General features: G+C 61.7%; 1 protein-coding gene across 1 annotated transcript; it reads right to left on the minus strand.

Annotated features, from left to right (window-relative positions):
• Positions 1 to 839: 839 nt before the first annotated feature.
• CEP170B (centrosomal protein 170B) lies at positions 840 to 25,913 on the minus strand. The gene is made up of 19 exons (XM_053594642.1): positions 25,700 to 25,913; positions 23,192 to 23,322; positions 16,419 to 16,508; positions 15,154 to 15,234; positions 14,603 to 14,659; positions 13,621 to 13,759; positions 11,402 to 11,506; positions 10,757 to 11,200; positions 9,729 to 10,447; positions 9,232 to 9,405; positions 8,634 to 8,724; positions 6,769 to 8,484; positions 5,080 to 5,320; positions 4,113 to 4,272; positions 3,722 to 3,865; positions 3,534 to 3,622; positions 3,041 to 3,134; positions 2,891 to 2,942; positions 840 to 2,794 (listed from the first exon to the last, which is right to left on the minus strand). The coding sequence occupies exons 2-19, from the start codon at positions 23,294 to 23,296 to the stop codon at positions 2,547 to 2,549; spliced, it is 4,749 nt and encodes a 1,582-aa protein (XP_053450617.1). The 5' UTR covers positions 23,297 to 23,322; positions 25,700 to 25,913; the 3' UTR covers positions 840 to 2,546.
• Between the last annotated feature and the right edge of the window lie 7 nt (positions 25,914 to 25,920).

Below are 25,920 nucleotides of genomic sequence, written 5' to 3' on the forward strand. Positions count from 1 at the left end.
AGCTGTGTCATTCATGGAGCAAGGCAGGACATCTGGTGATGTTCTTTCCAACACTGGTAAGGGAGGGGTGGGGACCCATACAGCCAGGAAGACATGTGGGGCCTGCCTTGTGGACGGGAGGGAGCAGGAACACTGCTGTCTGCCCAGTGGTGCTGGCTGCCCAGGAGCTACAGTCTGGTTTCAGGCCAGGACTCCAGGCTGATCAGACACAGGGTGGGAGATGGTAGGCCCAGGGGTGAGGGTGGGGTGGGAGGTGGAGAGGGGACAAGCTGCCCAGCAGTGCCTCCTGCACTTCTGCCTTCTTCCTGAGGGGCTACCTTAGGCCAGCCCCAGCCCTCCCAGAAGTCTCCATGGCCAGCTGAGAGTTGGCAGGGGACAGGAGGTATGAGTGACTCTGGGGCCACTGGCCCTGCGTGAGGTGTGCGGTGACATCACCAGGAGTAAGGAGCTCACAGAGTGCTCCTCTGAACCACAGCGGCAGAGAACTGGGGGTGACCAGGGGCTGTGTGCACGGCACTGCTCCCTGTTTGCTGTCAATAGTCCTCATGGTATGGGTGCCCTGCCGAGTGCCTGTGGCCACCGTGTGGAGGAAGTATTATAACAGTACAATTCTTCCTCTTTTTCAGGAGCAAGCATCTGGAAATTTCCAGGCTTTGCTTCCTCGCCTTGGCCGCCCCCTGGCGGCATATCTCTGAATGGCAACCTCCTGGCCGCAGCATATGATAGGTTGGTTCTCAGCCTGGGAAGGGAGGCCACTTAGCTGACCAGCACTTCCCACCCATCAAACACCATTGAAGGAGAAGCAATGCCCAGGTGACAGACGCCAGAATGCTGCCATGTGATAGAAGAATGATTTATTAGAACAAATTCCATGACAAATCATATAAAATAACTATTTTCTTAAAGACATCCACAAGACCACCTGAGAACAAATGTGCAGTGAAACCTCCAAGAAGCCAAATAAGCCACCGACCCCAAGTGGAAGGCAGGAGGAGCAGGGACAAGAACTCAACAGAGGGAGGAGCACAAATGTGTGGATAGAAGAAATCGGCGATGGCCAAGGGTGGGGTGGGGGTGGAGGAGGCTCGGGACAAAGGAGGACGGCCTGTGCTCCCAGCCAGGCTGTGAGGGCAACCGTGCGGGCATGCAGGGCGGGCGCGGCCCAGGCCAGCACCTCCTCTGTGTGGGCAGCAGGCTCTTGGGACCAGGTAGGGACACCGCCACCCCCCATGTAAACACTGGGCTGTGGGGGCGCACACTGACTCCACCAGTTGAGTGAACACTGGGCCACACAGCTTGAGTGCCCTCCCGCCCCCACCCCCCCGCCGCCAGGCTCAGCTCTGCACAGACACCAGGAGGGGTGTAGAGCTTGCCTGGGGCCAGTCTGGTGGAGGTGGAACCCCCGCAGCCCACCCCCACCCCCAGCAGGCTCTTTGGCTTAGAGACCCCAGCAGCATGGGCTGCAGCAGAGAGGCACTCTCTGCCCACCCGGCATGTTTCCAGCCGAGAGGATCCTGAGAAGACACGATTGCTCCTGGCCCATCCCTGCCCCCACCCTGCCAGGCGCTACCTGCTGCAGGTGCCCACTCAGTACCCACAGGAGTGTGGGGCCAGGCCAGACGGGGCATGCTGGCTAGGCACCCAGTGGGAACTTCCGGCTATCTGCTTTACACTCACTTTGGTCTAGCTTTCGCCTCCACCTGAAAGGACTGCCTCCAGCCCTGTGCCCAGACCAGAAGCCGAGGGGCAGAGCCCTGCAGCTTCTCAGGAGATGTGCCTGGGCTGGCTGCAGGGTGCACACATCTCTACACTTGCGCATACTTATGCTCACTGGCATGGCTCTAGGCCAGCACCAGGCCCATACTTCACTGGGGCAACCCCTAAGCTCAATGGGTTTGGCAGTTGTGTTGGCACCAAAGGCTCAAACCAGTGGGGTCCCTGCCCCAAACGTCTCCATGGGCCACCGGGCTGCTGGGCTTGGGCATAGCTCCAGGGCTGGGATCAGGCAGGAGCCACTAGGGCAAGTGCCTGGCCTTCCTTGAAAGTCCCAGGGACAGCTGAGACCCTCCTACTTCTACATTTGGCACTAAATGACCCACAGCCTGCCTCACTTCCTCTACCTGACCTCTGCCTAGAATACAAAGACATGATAGGTCAGTGCAGGGGGCCTCCCGGGGAGGCCAGCTGGGCCCTTCCAACCCAGGGAGGCATTTCAGTTAGGCCTGGAGGGGCAGCTGCAATGGCACGAACAACTTTTCCTTTAAAGCTAAAGACAAAAACAACAGTGATGGAAAGGAGGCGGGTATGTGCCCCCGGGCTTGCCCTTGGCAGTGGCCACACCAGGAGCTGGGCCAGAGGCCTGTGTGGGCAGGGGTGGCCATGGAGGCTAGATAGGGTTGGGTGCTGGCTGGGAGCTGAGGAGGGCCTAGGCAAGGGCATTGCCTGCCATGGGGATATGGCACATGTGGGGGTCTTCAGGGAGAACCGTGTGGCCCAGCAGGGGTGTCGAGTGCTGTCCGGGAGGCCAACCCGGTCAGTCCTCAGGCCTAGATCAGGAACCTCTCACCGTCAGGGAGGAAGGCGGGGTCCGGGAGGCCAGGGGGTCCGCAGCTGGCCCGCTGCGGGAAGCTCCTCAGGGGCAAGGTGGGCAGCAGGGTCTCCATAGAAGGGGATGAGGATGGACTGTGGGCAGCCACGTGACCATTCCCGAGACCCAGCTGGGCCGAGCCCGCGGAGCCCCTGTTTCCTGTGAGCAGGTCCAGGTTTCCACTGGGGTCCACAATGGCGTTGATAACTGGGAGAGGGGCCAGGCAGGGTCAGGCACCCATGAGCCGGGGCTACCCTCGGGGTCTTGTGGCCCCCACAAGCCCCAGGTCTGGGCTATACCTACCTTCCAGCTGCTTCTGTACCCGCCTCAGTTCCTTCAGGATAGAGCTGATTTCCTGGGAACACAGCAGGATGGGGTAGGGCAGGTCAGCAAGGAGTTAGACCTGCTGGGCAGAGCCAGGGTGGTAGGCGAGGACCAGGGACCCCTGCTCACCTTGTTGGATGTCTTCAGGATGGGCACCTCATTCTCAGCATTGATTCTGGCTTCTAGGTCCTCCCAGGCCCGCCCCGTGTTCTGGAAGAGGATCCTGTCAGGGAAGGGGGTGGTGGTACCAAGGGTGAGGATGGTGACAGCAGAACTGAGGAAGGACAGCATCCCAGATCTCTCCCTGCCACTCTGTTCTGGGCCTAAGGGGGAAACCATGGCCCGGCTGGAAGCTGGGCTGACCAGTACCACAGTCCCATCTCTGTGTCCAGCACCAAGGGTGGGGACACAGAGCCCAGGACAAGGGCATGAGGGAGGATGGCAGGCAGGAAGCTCTAGAGGCGCTGGCTGCCCTGAGCCCAGGCCTGCTTGCTGGGGGCCGTGGAAACCAGGCCACCTGCCCTTGTGTGGACAGCAGCTGTCTGGTTCCAGCTCATCAGCACGTGCTCACATATGTGTCCGAGGGAACTGGGGCATCTACCGGGCAGGGGCTCAAACTCACTTCATCTTCTCTGCGAGGTGCTCAGTGTTCTCGCGGATGGCCTGGGACAGCTGTGACACCGGGTTCAGCATCAGGTTATCAAAGATCACCTGCGAGAGGCCGTGTCAGCAGGCCCTGGCGCCTCCAGGAAGCCCCAGCCCTCCCTAGTCCCAACAGCAGGCCCTGAGGGCAGAGGGTGGGGTCCCTGCCTCCTCTCGGTTCCGCGGCCTTGTCTTGTTGGCCAGGGCGTCCTCACAGCTGTCGTTCATGTTCTGGTCCAAGTCCCGTGAGCTCAGCGAACCAGGCGGCACCTTCTGGAAGTTGAGGCTGGCCTCAGGGATGCGCTGCACCAGCTGTGGAGGGAGGAGGGTGGCGTCAGCCTGGCTGGTGGGGGCTGCTGTGAACAGATGGGCAGCCGGCCTACCCCTGACCACAGGCTCTCTAGGTGGCCCTAGAGGGGATGTAGGGTGAGGCCCTGTGGGATGTACGGGTTGCCTGAGGGCTCTGTGGGCAGGCAAGCACCCCTCAGGTGTGGATGCCATGGGGACGGTGGAGCACTGGCTGGCTCTGGCATGGGGGCTCCTGGAGCCCAGAGCTCACCTCCTCGCGAGCAGAGATGGTTGAGGCAGGGGTGCTGGGCATGTTGCTGAGGGAGGGGCTGCGGGCGGGCCCTGGCAAGCCCAGCGTGTCACTGTCCCCGGCCACATCGTGGATCTCTCGGGCCAGGATGGCCACATCCTTCACCAGTGTCTGGCTCAATCTGCAGTGCCAGGAAAGGAGGCAAGTCCCATGGGGTCCACTTGGGCCAGGCCCCAGCACAGAGGAAGCTGGAGCCCCTGGAGTTCGACGGGTCCCCTCCCCTCCCCCAGGCCCAGCTCTGCTGCTGGGAGGAAGTTGGCCTGGAGGCAGGCAGGGGCTAGGCTGCAGCTCCCCGGCCTGGCCCTGAGTACTGGTCCAGCCAGCCTCCACAGCACAGAGGGAGCACGGGGGCTGGCATGGCCTTGCCAAGAGGCTCAACTCCTCCAAGCCACAGAAGATGGTGGAGGCTGGGACAGATTCCTACGAGACAGGCAGGCAGACACTCAGATGCCTCAGGGCTCCTAGGGAGCCATGTGGCCTCCTCCTCCCCAGCCAGCAGGGTCGGCATCACAGCTGCCCAGCCTACTGGATGTGGACACAACTCAGCCGTGGAACATGTGGGCACCCACTGGCACCCAGGTCTGTAGGCAGGGAAACGGAGGCAGAGGTGGGGTGGGCTGACGCATGGTAATCAGAACCTGAGCCCCTGACCTGACGATCACAACTGGGCAGCTCCAGAGAGGCCAGAGACCTCCCCATGGGCAGAGGCCAAGGGAGGGCTTAGCCCCCTGCCTGGGTCACTTGGGAACCCCTCTGGCTATACTCTGGGCAAGAGTAATAGACATCTCCCAGGCAGCTGCCTGGGCAGCCTCAGAAGACGAAACGCCCACTGGGAACAAGAGAAGAGTTCCCAGCCTGGTCGATGGCTTCACAGTACCCTCAGCCAAGAGGCACTAACCAGCACATGGATAGGGAATCCACTGCATACCTTGCAATCTCCGCAATCTCTGCCGTCTGCACGATGAAACCATAGTGGTCAGACTCCTCCTCCTCATCTGTGTCCCGGGGCGCAGGGACCCGGGGCTGCGCCCGGCTGGAGCTGCCAGCCCTTGGGGTCTGGGTGGCTGTTGGGGCATGGGGGCATGTGTGTTTGGGGGAGCCGTGGTGGGAGCCGCACTCCTCCTCAGAGGTGGACGTGTAATCCGAGCCCTGCTGCTGGCGGCGTGTGTCTTGGGTGAGGGAATTGGTTTCAGAAGCAAGAACAGAACAAAGCTGTGCTCAGCACCCCAGGGTCCCTCTGGGTGAGGGGCCAGCACTCCATGGCTGGTACCCCTACACCCAGAAGCCCTTTATCTGAAGCACCAAGATCTACTGAGCCTGGAGCCAGAGAGGCACATGCGAGGGGCTGCCTGGCACTCCCAGGCCAGTGGCAGAGCTCCAGCCGGCCTGCACCTGACTGGGAGACAGGACCCTGGTGACAGAGAGGGTGGCAGCCTTCCCTGAGCTGCATGGTCACTAGTTAGGGGTGTTTTGCTGTGGGACAGCAAAAACAGAGAATACTCCCACATGGGCTGGATGCGGTGCCAGGGGCTCAAGATGGCCCTTGCAGCTCTCAGACCCACGTCCAGTGCAGCCCTGCCAGGCAGAGTCCCAGAGCCCTTGCCCACCCTACCTAGCCCCAAGCCCCAAGCCATGGTGAGCCACACTGGGTAGGGTGCATGCACAGGGGGTGCATTGTCCACACGCAGCCACGGGGCAGGAGCAGCGGGTGCCCACCAAGCAGGGGAGGGTCATTGGTCCACGGAACCCAGTAGCCCTCGCCACAGACCCCTCCTCAGCTTTCAGCCCTGTGGGGTAGGGGACCTTGCCTGGTGGGCACAGGAAGAGAGGGGCCATGGAGGGTGCTGGGCATGGGAGAGAGGGAGGGGTGCAGGTGGGCTGGGGTACGTGGGCAGGAGGCAGGAGTGGTCTAGCAGCACTTCAGCCTCACCCAATCCACTTGCAGGACTGCACAGCTCCCTCAGTGGGGTGGGGCAGCCCAGTTGCGCAGATGCAGATGTCCAGCCACCCAGGCAGGAGGCCAGCTCCAGCAGCCTCAGTGGCCCATCCCCCTCATTGTGCACATGGACCTCGGGGTGGCAGGATGAGGCTCTGCTCATGGGGGAGATGACATGACTCTTCCCCAGTTGGCTCACAGGGTATCAGAGTGTCTTGCCTCCCCTGAGAACACTCTTCAGTGTTCACATCCAGCACCCTTCACTGAACCTCACGGCCACTGGCCAGGGGACGGAGGACCACGCTTTCCCCAGAGTATACCCAGTACCCTTCACTGAGTCTCATGACCACTGGCCAGGGGACAGAGGACTATGGGAGAACCTTCTCTGGTCCCTGTGCCTCATGGCAGAAGGCTCGGAGCCCATGAATGCCTCCCAAGCTACCAAGGGGTCCCAGCCTGACACATAGGAACAGAGCAGGCCCCACCTAGGGGGATGGAAGGAACCCTCTATGCTGGAAATAATCAATGACTTTCAGCCCACTAGAGGGGCTCACAACGTGCATGCGCAAGGCTGGCAACACCCTCCTCAGCTATGGGCACAGGGGCTGGTGCCCAGGAAGCTGCACAGACCAACATTGTCCCTAACCTGGGCCCCGGCCTCCCGCCCACTCCCACACTCACTGGAGGTATATCTGGCGCTGCCTGAGCGGGCCCTGCTAAAGGGCTGGCGGGGGCCAGTGGTGGTGGCTGTGGCAGCAGCCTTCCTCGCAGCGGCCCGAGCTTCGGCCATGGTGGGCTTGCGGCTGGCACAATACAACTCAGCACTGCGGCCGGAGAAGCTGGTGCGGGCAGAGGCTGTTTCGGGGTCACTGGGCCCTGTGAAGGAGCCGGCCCGCTTCCGGGGCATGGCCAGGATGTCCAGGCGTGACAACTTCTTGGTCTGCTCAGTGGCTGGCCGGCCTGCCGGCTCGGGGTTGGCCAGAGCCCCCCGTTCACCATCCATAGCCTCAGAGTCTGAGGTGTCCCCCAGACGGGCCCGCCTCAGCCGAGAGGCCCGTGTGGGCCGTGGGGTAGACAGGCTGTTGGAGCGGGTCAGAGTCTGCTGCCCCTTCTGGGTGCCCGCTGAGCTGCGGCTCTGCTCCTCCCGGGCAGCTGGGGACGGCGGGGGCACCACAGGTTTCCGGCGAGGCCCTGGCCTCCCTGCCCCAGTGGTGCTGGAGGTTTCGTGGTTGGAGGCAACCATATCTGAGCTTGGAGAGGGGCTAGGCCTGGAGTCACGCTCCTCTTCAGGCCAATCCGTGGACCCCCGGGACCCGTGGCCACGCCGCACAGCTGGGCGCCGCACTGGCTCCCCACGGCCGGTGTCTGTAGGGCCCAGTGGGTGATGCTGCTTGTCTGGGACCCGCTCTTGGGTACAGCCTAGGATGGCACTTCCCAGGTCCCGTGCTCCTGGTGGGGACAGAGTCTTCTGTGGACCCAAGGGCTGAGAAGCCGTTGGGCTTGGTCCATTCTTGCCACTGAGCAGACTGACAGTACTGCCCGTGTCCACATCCGAGTCCCCAGATAGGGAGTCCTCAGGTGGCCTGGGGGTGCTGCCCCCCTCACACTCTGCATCTGGGGACTTGGAGAGCAGCCGGGCCTCCAGGACCGCCAGAGCAGTCTCGGTCTCCTTCAAGATCAGGTGGGTGTCCTGGGAGTGGAAGTCCATGCGTGCAGCGCGGGCCGCAGCCAGGTCCTGCAGGAGAGGGTGGCTAGAGATGTGCGGGGGCTTCCCGGGTGCCGAGGGCCCGCTGGCCGGCTCCTTGGTGAAGCTCTCTTGCCTGATAAAGCCCAGGGTCTCCTTGGGCAGGGCGGGGCTGGGGCCATTGGGCTCCGGGGACTTCCCAGTCTTCAGCTGAATGACCATCCTCCCACTGGTGCTGACATACATGCCGTCCCGCACCAGGGAGCTGGGCTGGGCTGCCTGTCCTGGCCCCTCCACCTCCTGCGGAGCCACACGTGGTTTCCTGGACAGGGCGACCTCCCCATTCTGGTCACCGATGAAAAAAGACGTGGGTGCCAGCTCCCCAGGGGTCCTTGGTAAGCACTGACCCTTGTTCCATGCTGTCCCTTCCTGGGGGCTCCTTAGTCTCTCTGGCTTCTCTGCACCCAGTTCAGGGCCCCGTCCTCCATCTGACCCGCTGGCGTCACTGAGGCTATCAGGATCCAAGTCCTCCCGGCCTAAGAGGTGGCTTGCCTGCTCCATGCCCACCTCTGGTGGCCCAGGCCCACTCCTCCTGGTGGCTTCAGGGCCTGCAGGGCTGCCTGCCCTGTCACTGGGTAGCTGAGGGAGCCGTCGGCGCATGCGCACAGGCAGGGCCCCCTCGGCCTCTTCAGCTCGGGGCCCCAGGCTGTCTTCTGCAAAGCACAAGGATAGCTGGTTAGAGGAGCTACGGGAGCCCTGAACTGCCCCCGGCGTGGGAAGAGGCCATCTGTGTCCATGGTCAATGACCTACGGCCACCCTGGCCCAGCCCTGACCCTCCACAGCAGTACTGGAGCCACTTACCTGTGGGGCCCAGGTCTGAGTAGCCATCGGCTAGGCTGGCCCAGCGGGACACCCACCTCTGAGTTCCTGGGGAGCCCGGCGCCTGGAGGCCCTGCAGAGAACAGGGCAGCATGTGTCTGCAGCAGAGCCCAAGGTGGGCACCAAGAAACAGGAGGCATCACAGGCAGCTGCCCTAACCCTGGCCCCACCCATGCCAGCTGGGGCTTGGTGCAAGTGTCCCTGCAGGGGCAGCCAGGACGTCCCTGTCACCCGCCTGGGCCTGTGTGCCCCAATGTAACCCCTGCCAGGCCCGCTACGCCAGAGGGGCACCCAGCTCCGATCAGTGTCTCAGGGTTCACTTAGGGTCAGTGGCTGGGGTTTCCACCCTGACCCCTGACCTGGGGAGCGGGGACATCCCATGGAGCAGCACATGCCCAGGCACCCAACTCAACTCCGGACTCATATCTGGCCCCAAGCCCTCCACACGTGCCAAGTGAGCATGACCCTTAGAGGAAGGTCCAGTGCAGCCTTACCTGGGCCTGCTGACCTTAGGCCCCAGCCCAGATGCTGCCCTCTTCCCACCCTGGCCCCTGCGTGGGGAAGCCATCTGGGCTTGTACCTGGTGCTCCACCTGGGGGGCTATACCCAGCGACCGGGAGGCAAACCCCTGCAGCAGTGCCACGCGCTGGGCCATGCCCCCATCTCCAGAATCATCTTTGTCCCCTCTGATGACTGGACGGAAAGTGGCTGAAGACGCCCTGGAGAGTTCAGGGGACTCCAACACCCCAAAGACCTGCCAGGAGGAGATAGCCCCGGGTGCTGGGGGTCAGAGGGATCCCCCTCTCCACCTTCTACCCAGATATAGGCACACCCACAGGCCACCAGGAGGGCTGGTGACCTGGTGGCCAGACTGGCCAGCAGCGCAGACACTGGCTGGCTGTCCAGTTGGGTACATCAGTGGGAAAGGTGGGAGGCAGGGCCAGCATAGCAGCCCCTCTAGCCTCCTCCTGCCCAGCTGGGCCAGACTGAGGAGCCAGGCCTGGGCCCCAACATCACTGCAGCCCTGAGTGCCACCAGCCCCGTACCCCTATGTGGGCTCCAGCCCCCGCCTAGCACCTGGTCAATCATCTTCCTAGCCTCCTCCACCTCCTTGTCCTGTGCGTCCGTCTCGATGGTGTAGGTCCCTGCGTCACTGAGGCTGTCATCTTCCTCCTGTTTGCGTGCCTTGGTCAGCTGAGGGTCGGCGGGGGTCGGGGGTGGGGTTGGAGGGGCCATGGGGCTGGCCCCACGAGGCGTCAGGGGTGCAGGGGGTGCTGGAGGTGCCTTTTCAGGGCTGGGCTGGGTAGCTGAGGAGCTGTCGCGCAGGCATTGGGCCATGAAGTCCTGGGCCAGGCGAGAGCGGCGTCCCACACTGCCGAAGGGGCGGGCGGGGGCCCGGGCAGCAGGCGAGGGGCTAGCCAGCCGCTCCTCTGTCTTCTCTCGCTTGAGAGAGCCGGCCCTCTGTGGTCCTGAGCTGGTGCCTGCTGCCCGGGCTGGAGTGGAAGCACCAGCTCGGTCCCTCTCAGCCAGCCCTGGGCCTCGGCGCTTGTCAGCCTTGAGGTCCCCGGGTGGGACGTGTGTGAAGGACTGGGAACGCTTCTTTCGGGGTGTGTCCTCATCAAAGAATTCAATGACAAAAGCCTGCTGGTTGTGCAGCAGCTCCTGGGGGTCCCGTTTGATTTGCCTCTGCAGCCGCACCTGTTCCCCGCCAGACTCTGGGGGCACCCCGGCTGTCCCAGCTGCCTTGGCCAGGGGGTCCTCTGAGTCACTCTGTGTACCATCTTCGTGCTTGTGGCCTGGGGGACAGGAGAGACCCCAGTATATAGCACCAGTCTCGGGTAGTCTCCTCACCGCATGCCTGAGGTATGTCTCACATGTGACTGGGGACAGAGCCACTCCCCCACCCACCCCCCCCCACCCACCCCCCGCAAGAGCCTGCACACGCAGCTGAGATGGGCAACGGAAGGCACTGGATGTGGCCCCCTGGCTAGGCGAGTGGTTCTTAGGCAGTTAACTGAAATACGTGAAGCAGCCACGCTGGTGGCAAGTGTGCGGGCACAGCTGGCAGCTGCCTACCACTGCTCCTGGACTGGCATGGCACTCACCCTTCAGGGTGCGGGTGTGGATGGGCAGGTCACTCTTGGTGCTGTGGCGGTCATCCCCTGGGCCAGCCCGGCACAGCAAGCTTGGGTCATTCTGCACCAGCCAGTCAGCTACCTTGGTCTCGGCTGAGACCATCTCCACAGGAGTGGCCTCCCTGCCCAGGGGCCGCCGCTGGCGCAGGGAGAACTTGGTGATGTGATCCTTGATCTTCACCTTGCCAGGGCTGCAGTCGTCAAACTCAATGGTGAAAGAGGCGTGGCTCTGCACCACTGGGGCTGCCCCTCCCACACCCACATCCTCAGTGGGGGTCCGTGGTGGCTGAGGGGCCTCCTCCGTGGGGATCTCAAAGTAGCTGGACTCCCTCCTGATCGAGCATCCCTGAGGCTCAACAGGGGCACGGAGGCCGTCCAGCTCCCCATCCTGCCGCGCTGGCTCCTTGGAACGCTCTGGTATGGGGAGATGTCCTCAGACGCGGCCCGGACAGCCACCTTCCACCTCCCTCCTGCACTGGGACCATCTACTCCATGGAGGGGCACGGAGGCTCCGTCTCCCATGGGTCAGGCACCTCAAGGCCAGGCCATGCCCTTACCTGTGCACTGCCCTCTGGGAACCCTGGGGATCTCAAGAGCCTGGTCTCCAACACCAACCTGGGCAGGGGTCCTCCTGGCGCGGGTCCTCGGGTGGTGTGCTGCCATCGTCCTCACCCCACCAGGAGGGCTGCCCATACAGGGGCGTGCGGTAAGCTGCTGCCTCTGTGGACGGAGAGAGAGTTCACACCCCGGGCCCTGCAGCCCCCACCATGCATGGGAGGGGACACCTGGCGCTCGGGACAGGCTGGGCCCTGGGCAGGGCCTGGCATCACCTCCCAGCTCAGACCTGCAATAGCCCACACCCCAGCTAGCTGCAAACCATTTGAGACCAGTTTCCAAATCAGTGGGGTGTGACAATTGCCTTAAGTCCACCTGCCTTGGCCGTACCTGAGCCTCTTTGTGCCAGGGAGCTTCCTATCTGAGGGGCCACTGTCCTCAGCTGCCTTACCCTGGGGCAGGCAATCACACTGGGGTGGGCAATTTCAGCCCTGCCCTGGCTCCCTGTACCCAGAGCCTGCCCAAAAGAAGGGAAGGAGGCCAGTGAAGCCATTACCAGGACCATCCCCTGACCCCCAAAGCTCTATAAATTGTTTGGGTCACAAATGGGTGGCCGGAGTCACTGTAATCTGAGTGGACTACATCACATTTGGTTTTTATTTTGATGTTTGAATCACGGGCCAGAGGTTGAAAATCATATTTCACATGAAATCTGGTTTCCAGCTCCTGTTGAGCTTCCAGATGGCAACAGTGGCAGGGGCAGTGTCCAGTGCCCCCGGACCAGCACTGGCACCAGTGCACACAGCCTCCTCCCTGCCTGTGAGTTCACTGTATCACCGCCAGAGCCTGTGGGCAGCTGAGTTGTGGCAGTTTGCAGCCCCCAGTCACCCACCACCAGGCAGCCAGAATGTCTGAGACCAGTCCCTAGTCAGGTAGCATGTGTCCTCTCTGAGGACCTCATCCTGACCCCACGCCACAACCAGGTGCTGGTGAGGTGGGGTGTCTGCCACTGGGCAGCCCCGCTTAGCTGTGGGTCCTATACCACTCCTCTGCCCCCCAACATTCTGCCTCTGCTCTGCTGAGGCTGAAGAACCAGCCTTCCTAGCTTGCTGCACCGGCCATAACCTCGGGGACAGCTCCCAGCTGGCCATCACCAGCTGTGTGTTTTACTGCCTGGACACTGACAGGTGCCCTGGGGAGCTCGGATGACTTCCTGGAAGGCTTCCCAGTCCCCAGTCTGTGCAGTGTCCCACTCTGGGTAGATCTGCATCCCAACCAGATGCCAGAAGTGTGTGGCTGCACACCATGGACAGCAAAGCTGGCCATGGAAACAGCAGAGGTGGGGTCGAGGCTGGGGGAGGCAAGGGAACCTCTCCTGAGGGAGCAGAAATTCTGATCCCTGGACACGCCTCCTCTTACCCAGAATTCAAGCCGTGCGCTGGAGTCTCAGGCTTGTGTCCTACACCCCGACCCTCTCCTTATGCAGCCAGGTGCTCTCCCCTTGCTGCTATCCAGACATGTGCAGCAGCTGCTTTCCCACCAGATTGCTGACCATACAACACAGTGGCCAGAAGGCGCAAGTCAGGTCTCACCCAGCTTCCACCCACTGTAGTGGTGCAGGTGAGCACAGGTAGGTATGTATAGGGGTGAAGAGTCCAGGCATGCAGGGAAAGAGTGCACCGGGGTGAGGGGTGCAGGTGTTTAGGAAAGAAACACATGAGGTGAGAGGTGTGGGTGTGTAGGGAAGGAGTACACAGGGGTGAGGGATGAGGGTGTGCATGGGAGGTGTGCACAGGGGTGCGGGCATGCAGGGAAAGAATGGACAGGGGTGAAGGGTGTGGGGGTACAGGGGAGGTGTGCACAGGGGTGAGGGGTGCAGGCATGCAGAAAAGGTGTGCATGGGGTGAGGGGTACGGGTGTGCAGGGAAGGAGTGCACAGGGGTGAGGGGTGCGGGCGTACAGGGAAGGTGTGCACAGGAATGAGGGATGTGGGCATGCAGGGAAGGAGTGCACAGGGGTGAGGGATATGGGCGTGCAGGGGAGGTGTGCACAGGAGTGAGGGGTGCAGGTGTGCAGGGGCGATGCGTCTGCACATGAGCAGACTTCTGCTGTGGCTACTGTGGACGCTGTTGCCCAGGAGGTGTGGAACCAGGGTGAGTGTGGATGCTGGCGGTGAGGGTACAGGGAGTGGAAAGTGGGGTGCAATGGGGGAGGTGGCAGTGGACCCAGGAGGGTCTGGGGTGCCCCGTATGCTCACTCCATCCCTGGCCAGGGCCTACCTGCTGCTGGTTTCCGGTCCCCCTTCTCTGGCCTGGGGTTCAATGGCTCACAGTAAGGTGTGTTGTCCAGCAGCACCTCGCCCCTCCTGGGTGTCAAGCCCTTGACGCTCACCTGCAGCTGGCTGGTGTACTTCTCATGCTGTAGGTAGGCCCAATGGGGTGAGGGATAGGGCACCAGATGCAATGAGACCCCCACCCTGGTCTCTCATTCATAGATCATAAGGTCTTGAAACCCCAAAGAGCTGGCAGGGCCTGAGACCTGCCCAGGCCATGTGGCCTGAGGTCCAGGGCAAGGCCCGAGTTGGGGTCCTCAGCACCACAAAGCTTGCAAGAGGGAGCCAGGCTCACTGGGCAGGGCAAGCCAGACAGAAGGGTTCCCATTGGCCCTGCGCTCACTGGCTGTGGAACTCTGTGCTACCCAGAGTCCATCTGGGAGACTGGACTAAGGACGCTCCCGGCTCTAAAGGTGGCCACTGTGGACCTCCATGCATCCCTCCTACCTTATATGGACACCCCCATGGTGGCCTCAAGATGCTGGGGGGCCCAGGCCACCATATGCAGGTCCCACGCCTTCCGCCCCCCAACAGTGCACTTTGCACCTGGCCCTGCTCCTGCTTCCACCTTCTGCCAGGGCTACCACAGCAGCCCCTGCTGTGCCCCCGACACCCAGCATGCTCTGACCAGCCACCCTGCCAAACAAAACTGGCCAGTGCCCAAGGCCAGGTCCTCGCCATGGCTCAGAAAGTCCACTTAGCTCGCCTCTCCCCAATTGGAGTCCCTGCTGTCAGGCATTGGCCTGGGGGAGCTGACCACCTTCTCCACCTCCAGGCTGGGCCACTGGGCAGGGTAGGCCAGGTCGGCCTGATTCATGGTAACCACAGCCAAGATGGGGCACCCCAAGAGGCCTGGGGGTGCCAGGGAAACAGCAGTGGGGGCCCTGAGAGGACAGGGCCATGGGCCCGGGGGCCAGACCCACACGTACCTTGAGTGCCTCCTCAGGAACACGGTGCTGCACACGCTCAAGCACATACATGTTGGAATGTAGCTGCATGTTAAGGAAAACACAGAGAAGTAAAGCCAGAGGACACACACCTAGTGCCCAGGGGTCAGTGCTTGTGTCCATGCCCCACAGCAGGTGTACCCACTCAAGGGCTGTTGAGGAAGATGGAGCGGTCCCAACTACGTGGAATGGGGCACCCTGCTCCGGGGGGCAAGGCCACACTTGCCTACGTTGGAGACGGCCAGGCCTGCACAGGCCAATACCAGGCCAGGTCACAGCTCCCCAGGCTCTAGTAGGTGGGCGGGCAGTAGGTGCCTATGGTTCGAGCCTCAGCCTGGGGCAGGCTGCAGGGGCCAGAGTCCCTTGGCATACTCCATGAGCAGGCAGAGCCCAGCCTCAGGGTCACCTTCGGGCTCCTAACCCCCATGGTTCCAGCTGTGACCACCCAGGGCCCTGCCCTGCTTGCAGGACAATAAGGTGGCTGCAGCCTTGGGACTAAGGAAGGCCAGAGGTGGTGGCATCCGGGGAAGGATATCATAGCCAAAGCGTACGACATCGTTGAGCTTCAGTGTGATGTACTTCTGGTCCGGGATGCGCATGTCATTCACAAAGGTCTGCAGAGGAGACAGTGGCAGGGCTGATCCAGTGAGCGGGGCACCCCATCTTTGGAGTCAACACCAGATGGGTGGCCTTGCACACTGGGCCCAGCCTTGGCCCCCAAACTGCCCTGGCACTCTGACATGTGTGCCCGGTCCCGAGCCCCACAGGACCATGGGGCAGACAGCGTGGCCCCCCAGGAACAGAGCCTGTGAGCATCTTGCTGGAGCGGACCCATTCAGGAAGTACCTTCTCTAACTCAAATAGAACCTTGGGTCAGCCCCAGCCCCCACCTTGACCTGGTGCCCAGGAGAAGGCAGAGGCACTCCTGCCCCATGGTGGCCGCGCAGGGTCTGACAACGCTGCCCATCCAGCCAGCCTGCTCACAGGGTTATCTGTGTGCCAGTCACCAGACATCACCCTGGGCAAAAGAAAGACCCCAACATCCAGGGGCCTCCAGGACAGGCCAGACTGACAAGAAGATAGATAAGACTCTAGCTCAGCTCCTGGGCCCAGCGTGGAAGAGGGCAGGACAACGTGGAGAAGCCTGTGGGACAGCTTTAGGGCAGCCCTCAGGGAGATGGACTGGGAGAGTGCTGGGGCAACAGCAGGCTGGGTCTGTGTGCCTGTCTGTGGAGGGGCATCCTGGGGCTCTGAGCAAGGACACAGACAATAGGTAGGCGGCCCTGCAGGACCAGGCTGGCGCCATGCAACCAGGGCCAACACCTTGGGACCCGCTTGAAGCCACACAGGCAAGGACAGAAGCTGGTGGTTCTGCTGCTGATTGAAACAGAGTCCCAGGCAAGCTCGTGCCCGTGAAACTCAGGGACATAGACACCTGAACAGGCACCTCTAGGACAGACAGAGAGGCCCTCCCCAGCCCACAGCCAGTTTCCACCTCACACTTCTGCTTCCTCTCACCTGATTTTGTCCTACCCCTGCTACTCCAACTCAAAAAAGGGGGATCACATGGCCCCCATACCCACAGTTACTCCGGCACAGCTCTTCCACCTCAGAGGCCCCATTTCCCAGCCCAATGCCTTCCCGCCCACCTGAGGGGCCCAGTCTTTAGCCTTGGAGTCCTGAGTCCCTGCCAGTAGGAACCCAGGGAGGGGACCACTGAAGCTAGGGGAGTGGGGTTCAGGGGTGAGAGGGCAGGGCCAGAGCTGGGTGGGGCTGTAGAGGGCAGGCCCACACTCACCCCATTGAGGCTGCCCAGGTCCTTGACCCAGTGCTCATCTCTGTCCTTGTCGTAGTTGATGACAGCGTGCTGCTTGTCCACACTGCGGGACTGGGGAGACACACAGGTGACTCTCAGGTGCCCCTTCCCAGGGAGCTGACACCAGGGAGGCACAGGCCGCCTTGTCCATTCTCACAATATGAACCCGGGCCTCCTAGACCCCAGTACACACGGCACCCCGACACTCCCCAGAGCTCGCCCTGGGAAGCCCATCCAGCTGCCAGAGCAGGCCACAGGGATTTGCCAAGATGCCAGCACCACTCCCACCCTCTGCTGCTGTCCAGGCCTTCCCCTCTGGGACCACCCTCTGAAGTGCTGCTCTTGGATCAACCATGGGAGGGCTGGGAACTCTGGTCATCTGGAACACGCTGCTTCCTCCCAAGGTCAGATGGCTACAGGCAGGCTGGAGGCAGAACCCAGAGAAAGGGTAGAGAGGCTGCCTCTAGGGGAAGCCTCCCCCGCCCCTGGCCCACCCCCATCCCCGGCCCAGTCCACCATCCTCTCAGCAGGCCTGTCCCTGGCACCTGTCCGTCTGTGCACACCTGCACACGCCATGCTTCCACCCTGAGGGCTTCTAGCCCTTTCCTGCTACCAGCCTGCCAAGCTCCACTCCTGGGCAGCTGCCCCTCCTACACACAATCAGCTTTGGCTGTCCATGCAGGGCCATAGCTGAGCCCTCTCACTCGCCCATGAGGGCTCTGGGAGACAGGAGCAGCCACAAGGATCATGTTCTACTTGGGCGCTGCCAGTACAGGTGTCAGCAGAGAGCACGCCTCCCGCACACCACCTGTGTGACACACATCGCTTGTACTGCTGGGGGCTGCAGGTGCCCCCCCACTTGAGGGGCTGTACACCTATGGGCCCAGCCAACCCAGGGAAGCAGTCGGGCCCTAGACCAGATGGCAGTGTGTAACCCAGGGTGTGGCCCGCACAGCCACCTGGGGACCATCTGGGTGGTGCTCCAGCAAGACACCAGGTCAGCCTCTGTGATGATGGGCCCCAGACCCACAGGAGGGTGGCCCAGGACCTGAACATCCCTTCTGTGTCCCAGGAGGCTTTCCAGGAGCCTCAGGCTAGTAACTGCCTCCCTGACACCTGCCACCACTGCCAAGCCCCACCTTCTCTCTGACACTGTCCTGCACCCAGCACCACCCTGAAGTAACCAGTTTCAGGGGTAGGTCCCAGAACCCTTCCCAAGGACTAGAAGCACATAGGGCAGGGCCTCCTGTCTCCTTCAGGGACACCGTGGGGGCAAGGGTATACATGGCTCTGGGCCCCCAGCCCAAGGTCACCCAGTTTGGCAAGGCCTGGGCTTATAGCTGGGTGGGGCTCATGGGGGCCACCAGGCCTGAGGTGTGGCCACAGCCAGCCTGTGGGTCCGCCCTGCTCCCACAGCCATTGCTTCCTGAGGAACAAGTGCCTAGAAGCTTTGAGGTGGCTAGCTTGAGCCACAAGGCTGGATAGTGAGGACCTGGGGTACCAGTGGAGGGAGAGAGGTGGGAGAAGGGGGAGGTGGGCAGGGCCCATGCCTCATCCTGCCAGGACCCCAGGGGATTTGTAGGAGAGAGTGGGGTCCTGGGCTGGCCATCCATGAGCCCACAGCACCCGCCAGTCCACACCATTTCTGTGGAAATGCAGAGAGGGGCTCAGCCTACTCCAGTGAGGCCCCCAGGACTGGTCCCAGTGCCCACTCACCTATTGGCCAAAGCAACAGGCCTCTGGCAGGGCGGGTCTGACCTAGAGACCTGCCACCACCTCCAGCCCTACCCTCATGCCTCATCCAAATTCCTTGTCCAAAGTTGGCACCCCTAGTCTCTGCCCTGGGGGAGGAGGGACCAGGCTGGAGGGCACTGCCAGATACTACCTCCTCCATGGGACTTCCCAGCCTGTCCCTGAAGGCCTCAGCTGCTAGCTACCCCCAGCACTCACCTCCTTCAAGAAGCTGGCCCTGGTGGCACCAGCCTCTCCCACTGGGGGGCCCAGCACAGGGGGTGTGGAGGGAGGAGGGAGGTGCTACCCAGGACCTGCTTCAGGGTGAGGGTTGCCCAGGAACTCTAGGGGCTGCCTTGCCTCAGCACCTAGTCTGGGACACTGCAGAACTCCCTGGTGGGTGGGGTTGGCTCACCTGGCCCACACCCACCTGTGCATAGGACAGCAGCCTCAGCTTACCCTGGACCCAGCCTCTCAGGGAAAGCAACTCCTGAGGACTGAGGGCCACACTGGGGCTCTCCCTGATGGGTACCAGACCTCCTGGGGCAGGGGTCTTCAAACTACGGCCCGTGGGCCATATGCTGTGGTGTGATTGTATTTCTTCCCGTTTTATTTTTTTACTTCAAAATAAGATATGTGCAGTGTACATAGGAATTTGTTCATAGTTTTTTTTTTTTAAACTATAGTCCAGCCCTCCAACGATCTGAGGGACAGTGAACTGGCCCCCTGTTTAAAAAGTTTGAGGACCCTTGTGGACCTTGGGGATAAAGTCTAGAAAGGGCATGGTGGGGATGTGGTGCAGGGGCTGTTGACCCTGCTGGCCCAGGGATGGGCAGCTAGATGCACCTTTGCCAAGGAGTGAGCCTCAGAGGGGTTCCAGAAGGACCTTTCCAGCCTGGACACATCTTCACCACTCCCCAAGCCTCAGCACCTTCCCAGGCATACCGCTGGACACCTCTCCACACTTCAAGACCTCCCTGCCCCCGCCTTGAGGCTCCCCCAAGAGTACCTGCCAGCCAAGCCCCTCACCAGCCACGTGCTGACCCCACTGACCCCCTCCTCAGTGCCTTTGATCTATGTCAATCCCCATAGCTTCCCTCCTGTGACCTAGTCTCGCCCAGTAGCCCGTCATTATGCCCGTCCCTCCCCAGTTGCAGCTCTCTGGGGTTCCCTTGGCCTTGTCTCACGGGTCTTCCCCATCCTGCCCAGGCCACAGTTGGCTTTGCAGACTCGAGATACACTACGCCCTGGCCTGGGCCCCCAGCCCCAAAGTGCCATCTCCCCACACCCACGTTCCCTCTCCTGCAGGCCCCCAATCACACCCAAAGCCTTAGCCTCCCCCATTCCCAGCCTAGGCTGTGTGACCAGCCATACCAGATGGCGCAGGGAGGGGTTGGGAAGGGGCTAGGAAGAAGCCTCCTTCCAGAGCCCCCTTCCAAGCCCCAATACCCCAAGACAGAAGCAGACTCCCATCCAGCCAAGCCCACGTGCTCAGGGGCTAGAAGCCAGCTCATCAATGACAGGTGGTCCCTAGCCCAGGGCTCAGGACTTAAAACAACACAGCCCAGGGCCCGTGGAGAGAGCCCTCAGGCAGGAAGAGCAGTCAAAGGTGCTCCCAGCCCATAGGAGTGGGGACCTGTGTCCTTCTGATTTCAAGATTTCTCTTTCTCAAATGACAGAAGAGGCAAGAAAAGTGTCATCCTTCTCTGCTGCACCCCTGTAATAAAAGGATCTGTTCTGGAAAATCTGGATTCAGTGAAAGGGCTCCACTTAAAGACCTAGAAGGCCACGTGTGGCTTTAAGGCCACAGGTTCCCCACCCCTGCATGGATTGGGGGGAAATGGTCTAATAATTTGTACTCATTTTAAAACGGAATAAAGATGTTTCTATAGTTTGTGCCTGACACCCTCTGTGGGTGACAGCCCTGCCCCCCTGTGCTGATCCTGCCAGTGGCCACAGCCCAGAGCGCCAGGCACTCCCTGATGCCCACTCACCCCACCTCCCCCAGTGCAGCCACAAGCATGGGGCAGACCGGTAGGGTGCATCGCATGTGCAGGGCTCCGGGCCTTGGGCTGTGGTTTGTGGGTCAGGATGGGAGTAGGAACCCAGCTGTCATACACCCAGGGACAGCTGAAGGGCAAATTAGTGGGGACAGAGAGGATCTTGCCCCACAAAAATCCAATATGCACACATACTTGTGTACATGTACATGTATGTGCACAGACAAATGGCAATGCACTTGTGTGTACATATGGACACTGTGTACATGTGCACTCACGTGCACAAGGTACTATGCACATCCACACACAGACATGCACAGACACGCATGCATGTGGACATGCAGGTGCTGTACACACGTGTACATACATGTGTACACCTGTATATGTGTACATGTGCCTGTATGCACACATGCTTGTGTACATGTACATGTATGTGCACAAATGGCAATGCACTTGTGTGTACATATGGACACTGTGTACATGTGCACTCATGTGCACAAGGTACTATGCACATCCACACACAGACATGCACAGACACGCATGCATGTGGACATGCAGGTGCTGTACACATGTGTACATACATGTGTACACATGTATGTGTGTGTACACGTGCCTGTATGCACACATGCACAGCAGCAGGGAAGGGAAGAAAATAGACAAAAGTCCTGAGGGCCCCTGGGCAAGCAGGGGTGGCAACGGAAGGTGCTTAGAGGAGCCCAGAGCTGGTGGGGAAGGGATGGGCAGTGGGGACAGGACAGGACAGCTGGTGGCAGGTAGTATGGAGGTGAAGAAGGTCCAGCAAGGGCGGTGATGGTGGCTCCAGTAAGCGGCGCCCTTAGCAAGGGCAGTAAGGAGAGCAGGCCCTCCCACCTTGCCTCCTTTGGCGTTCGATCACCCTATAGTCATGTGGCTTGTTGATCTCAGTTTCCCCGTGCATGATAGAGACATGTTTTAAATGGTCACACCGCTCAGGACAGTGAATAGCAGAGGCTGGCACAGCATGAGAGCTGTGAAGCACCCAGTTCCCCTGTCCTGCCAGGACTCTACCTCCAACAGTCCTGGAAACTAGGAGTCAGACCCTAAACTCACTTGAAACACAGCAGCCTCTCCCCGGTACCTAGGTAGAAATATGAGCAGAGCTGGATGGGAGAGTGCCCACCTGTGGGCTCACTCTGGCTCCTCCCAAGCCCCTAAAGTGCCACCTCCTCCAAGAGGACTCCTGGCCACCCTGGGTGGAACAACACTGCCAGTACCAATGCCACATCTGCATGTGGACAGTACTATGCAAATTCGTGGGGCAGCAACCTGCCACGTCCCACGGTGGGGCACTCCTTATGGCCAGGCACACACTGGATGGCCTGCTGCCTGCCCCTGTGTGGCCTGAGAGCTGAGAACAGCCTTTACCCTTTGACATGGTTAAAAATCACGAGACCGTTTTCTGACATGGAAAATTATAGTGTTACTAGAGCACCTGTCCCTAAGTATTGTCTCTAGCTGCTTCCTCATTACAGCAGCAGAGCCAAGAGGCTGCAGTGGGCACCGTGTGGCCCACAAAGCCCCAAATACTTACCTAGCACTTTATGGAAAACACTAGCTAACTCCTGCACGTGGCCATCAACTCTATCTCTTCAACTACTAAAGGCACAAAGTAGAGAGAAAAAACAGGGAGAATGCATTAGATTAAAGAACTTAAGAGCCTGAACAACCAACCATATGAGGAATTTGCTGGGTCTAGATTCAAGCCAATCAGAGGACAATTGATCGGGGGGGAATCAGAATGTCTGGAGTTAGTCCATCCATGAGGTTATGAGCAGGCAATTCAAAGACAGTAGAGATTTGCTGCTCATGGTTCTGGAGGCTGCCAAGTCCAAGATCAAGATGCCACAGAGTAGTGGTAAGGTCTGTCTCTATTTCAAAGGTGGCATTTTGGATGCCGCATCCTCACTTATCAAAGGGCAAACATGCTTCCTCTGGCCTCTTTTACAAGGTCCCTAACCCACTTCCCAGGGCAAAGTCTCACACCCTAATAGCCTCTCAACACCCCACACCCGTTAAAACTATCATGTGCGTTAAGCTGCAACATACGAATTTTCAGGGGACCCAAACATTCACATCACAGCATGGATGCCAACAGAGTGCCCCTAGGATAGGGCTTGTCCTGGGTGGAGGTGGACAAGTACTACCCAAGTGAATGTCCATGTGGCCAGGACTCAGAGTCCCAGCCCCAGACCCCTTGTCAGAGCCTCGGGCACCCCTGGGTGTGTATAGCAGCAGCCAACTTTGCATTTGAGAAGTGAGGTCTGAGCAATAGGATATCCCCAGGTGGTTAGGGCAGCCTCCTGGCCCTGAGCAGCCCCTCAGCTGGATGGGACAGTGCTGGCCACCTAGGACATCATTTTCCTCTGAAAGTCCCAGAGGAGGATTCTTGTGGGGCTTGGTGATGGCCCCCATGATGGCTGAACAGGGCTGCAGGGATCCCAACTCACATATACCCAGGCCAGGATGGGCGCTACAGGGTGAATGCACCACTCCTACCCTTTGTTCCCAAATAGCCAGATACACGAGCCCCCCAGAGCAAATGCAGACTCTAAAGCCCCAATCTGAAACAAATTCTAACTGTCTAGCACCCAGTGCCCTGCCAGCATCTCCTATCCCACACCCAGGGCACCCTCAGAAGGTACCAGTCTTCACCAGGGCACATCTGGGAATGAGACCAACAGGACCACTCATCACCGGGGACTTAGACCAGCATAGGGGGTAGGCGCTCAGCTTCCCACCCACACCCAGTACCTCTGAGAGTCTGACAAGAGTCTCAGCACCCCATCAGAAACGGGGTGCATGTGGGGGTAGGGCTGAACTTGTGTGTGTGCTCACATGCTGCACACACCTGCTCTGGGTCCAGGGTCTAGGCAGAGAGACCCAGGCCTGGGCTGCATTGCAGCCTTGTCACCAAGGTGTCCTGCAGCAAGTGGGGCAGATGGCTTTCCGCCCCAGGGACAGCCCCCTTCCAGCGTCCCCACGCACCTGCAGCATAAGCTCGCATTCCTCACGCCCCACAAAGATGAGCTCACGCGGGAGGCGGTGGCGGGCACCACTGCTGCTCACCAGGAACCAGGACGTGACACTCATCTTGACACTGACCACATCCGAGAGCCCTGTGGAGAGGGGTTGTGGTCAGAGCGTGGAAACCTGAGGTGCCGGACACACGCCTGTGAGGCAGGCCCTGGGGCCGAGTCCATGGGTATCAGCAGAGAGAACAGCTAGAGGATGGCCAGGAGACCAATCAGATTCACCCAGGATGGAGATGACAGCAGCTAGCACTCCACTGAGAGCAGAGGAGGTGGTCAGGCTGCCAGGCTGGACAGGGTCACAGCCACAGGGACGGTGTGGACTTGGACATGAGAGCCCCTGCGAGCTGGGGATGGCTGCACAGGGTCCCCCCACATACTGCCCACCATGCATGAGATCATGGTCACATGCAGCCACTTCCATCACAAGCAGAGTTGGCCCTGTCCCTGCAATGCCCATACCTAGGGTCCTCAGTCACCAGACTCTTAGTCCAAGTCTCAGCTCCCTTCCAAGTGGGGAGTAGGTGAAAGCAACACCTGCTCCAACCATCAGCAAATGCCCAAGTGACCACAAACCTCAGGGCGTACCCTTGCCTTATGGGAGCAGGTGGGAAAAGGTAGAAAAATCCACACCAGGAGAAGGCAGCTCCAGGCCGCCAGAACTCCCCTTGCTCTGCCCTTCCTTTGGATGCAGCTGGAGGCCAAGTGGGGGACTTCATTGTCCCTGTAGCTCCAGCCCCCCAGAGGCTGCTGGGGGAGATGACCTGGCCCACCCTTCACGTATCTCCAGCCCCCCACATCTCACATTCTGCCACTTCTACTGCCGGCTCCCAGTGGCCAGGGACACAGGACCTCCACCCTAGGAGGCCACAACAGAGGCTTAAGGCAAAGGGAGGCCAAGCCCCCAGAACCTGGTCATGCAGCTATGCCAGAGCCCGGTGCCGGCTGCCACCAGCTGCCAGTCTGGGAGAGGCCTAGGAGCCTTAGACGCTTCCAAAGGGCCCGGCTGCTTCGGGCTGGGTTGGCCACGTCGCTAGGAGGGGGAATAAACACCCAAACTTGTCCCTCCAACGCCCCAGCGAGAAGGCCACCCTTGCACAGGTGAGAAGGGGCTGAGGGAGATGCCCAGGGGCAGGGGCTGCGGCGCGAGGGACAGGCGGGGAGAGGAGGCAGGGACAGAGAGATTGCGGCGAAGGGAAATGAGGAGAGAGGAAGACGGAGGGAGGGACCGCGGGAGGAGAGACCAGGCCAGAAGGAGGCGGCCGGGAGGCGGCGCGGCGGGAGCGCCAGGCCCGGAGGAGGAGGGAGCGGTGCCTTCTGAATCAGCGCTCGCCGGGGGCGGCCATGGCCACGCCGTTGTCGGGGCGAGGACCCGGGCTCCCAGGCCTGCCCCACCCCCCACCGAGCAGGCCGCGTAGACGCGCACCCGGCCGGGCCGCCTAGACGCGCGTCGGGAGGCCCCTCCCGGTCTGGCGCAGACCTGGGCCTCCTCCGGGCGGCTGGGACCGGCCTGGCCAGGTGCACCGGGCGGTCCCCGCCCCCGACCTTTTGTCCTGGGCCTGCGGGGACCCCCGCCGCCCTGCGCTCCCGCCCGTACTCGGGGCAGTCCCTCAGGTGCGCAGGTGCGGGGAGGCCCGGCATTGGCGAGCTAGGGGCCGGCGCGTCTTACCTGCGGTTCGGACTGGGTCCCCGGCTTGCCCGCTTGGTCCCTAACTCGGCCCGGCTGGGTCCCGGCCCTCCCGGCCGAGCGCTGGGCGGGGCCGCCGCCTAGGACATGCCCGGCGCGGCCCGCACGCTGTCCGCAGCCCAGCCGAGCCCGGGCAGAGCGGCCGCCGGCGGCCTTGCGCGGCGAGTTCCTGACGTCTGCGGGCGACCGGCCCGGCCCGGCCCCGCCCCGCCCGGCAGCCCCGCCCGGCAGCCCCGCCCCGCCCCGCCCCCAACGCCCGCCCCGCGGGAAACCAGGTTAGGGCGGGCCGGCGGCCGCCAGGTGAGCGCCTCCGCCAGCCCGGAGCGCGGCCCCGCCCCCAGAGGCTCTGCAGGCCCCGCCCCGCCGCCCGGGCCCCCTCCCCCTCCCCCGCCGCCCCGCCCGGCCGGCCTCCCTCCGGCTTACCCTGCGCCGCACGCTTGCCCCGCCCCCGGCCTCGGCCCCGCCCCCGGCCCGGCTGGGGACCAGGCACTGCCGGCCCGGCGGAACCTGTGCCCAAAGCAGCGCCGCGTCCTGACCCCTGGCCCGCGGGTTAACGCTTAACCATGCCCCGGGAGCCAGAGGCTCCAGCCGCGCCCCAGCCTCCAACCTTTGGTCTTAGTGGCCCAAAGGCGAGGTGTAGGGCACGGGAGGTAGGTCGAGTCCCAGACACCCACCCCTCCCGGTCCAGACCCCTCGTCCGGCCCCAACTCCAACCCCCGGCGCTGGGGGCTGAGCAGGGGGCAGGGGTCGACGCCGTTTGCCGGGATGCCCTCCTACCGCAGAGCTGGGAGTGGGGCTGGAACTGTCCAGACGCTCTAGGGTCCTCCCCGGGAGCCACAGTACAGGTGTCCCGGGTCCTAGGAGCTGAGACCCCGGAAGGGACAGAAGGGGACAGGGGCGCGGGGGAGGTGCCGTGGCGGGCGAGTGATCCAAGGCTCCCTGCATTCCGAGTGAAGGGACGGCGAGAGCCGAGGCGTGGGAACTCCCGGGAGATGCGG

The sequence above is a fragment of the Nycticebus coucang genome, chromosome 6 (genome assembly GCF_027406575.1).
Source record: "Nycticebus coucang isolate mNycCou1 chromosome 6, mNycCou1.pri, whole genome shotgun sequence".
Taxonomy (NCBI): domain Eukaryota; kingdom Metazoa; phylum Chordata; class Mammalia; order Primates; family Lorisidae; genus Nycticebus; species Nycticebus coucang.

Excerpts from the sequence above, each read along its gene's own strand:
- CEP170B (XM_053594642.1), bottom strand. The coding sequence starts at position 23,296 with ATGAGTGTCACGTCCTGGTTCCTGGTGAGCAGCAGTGGTGCCCGCCAC. Across the intron at positions 8,725-9,231 it reads CCCCCCAGGTGGAGCACCAG|GGCCTCCAGGCGCCGGGCTC; the intron begins GTACAAGCCCAG and ends TGTTCTCTGCAG. Across the intron at positions 2,795-2,890 it reads GGTACAGAAGCAGCTGGAAG|TTATCAACGCCATTGTGGAC; the intron begins GTAGGTATAGCC and ends CCCCTCTCCCAG.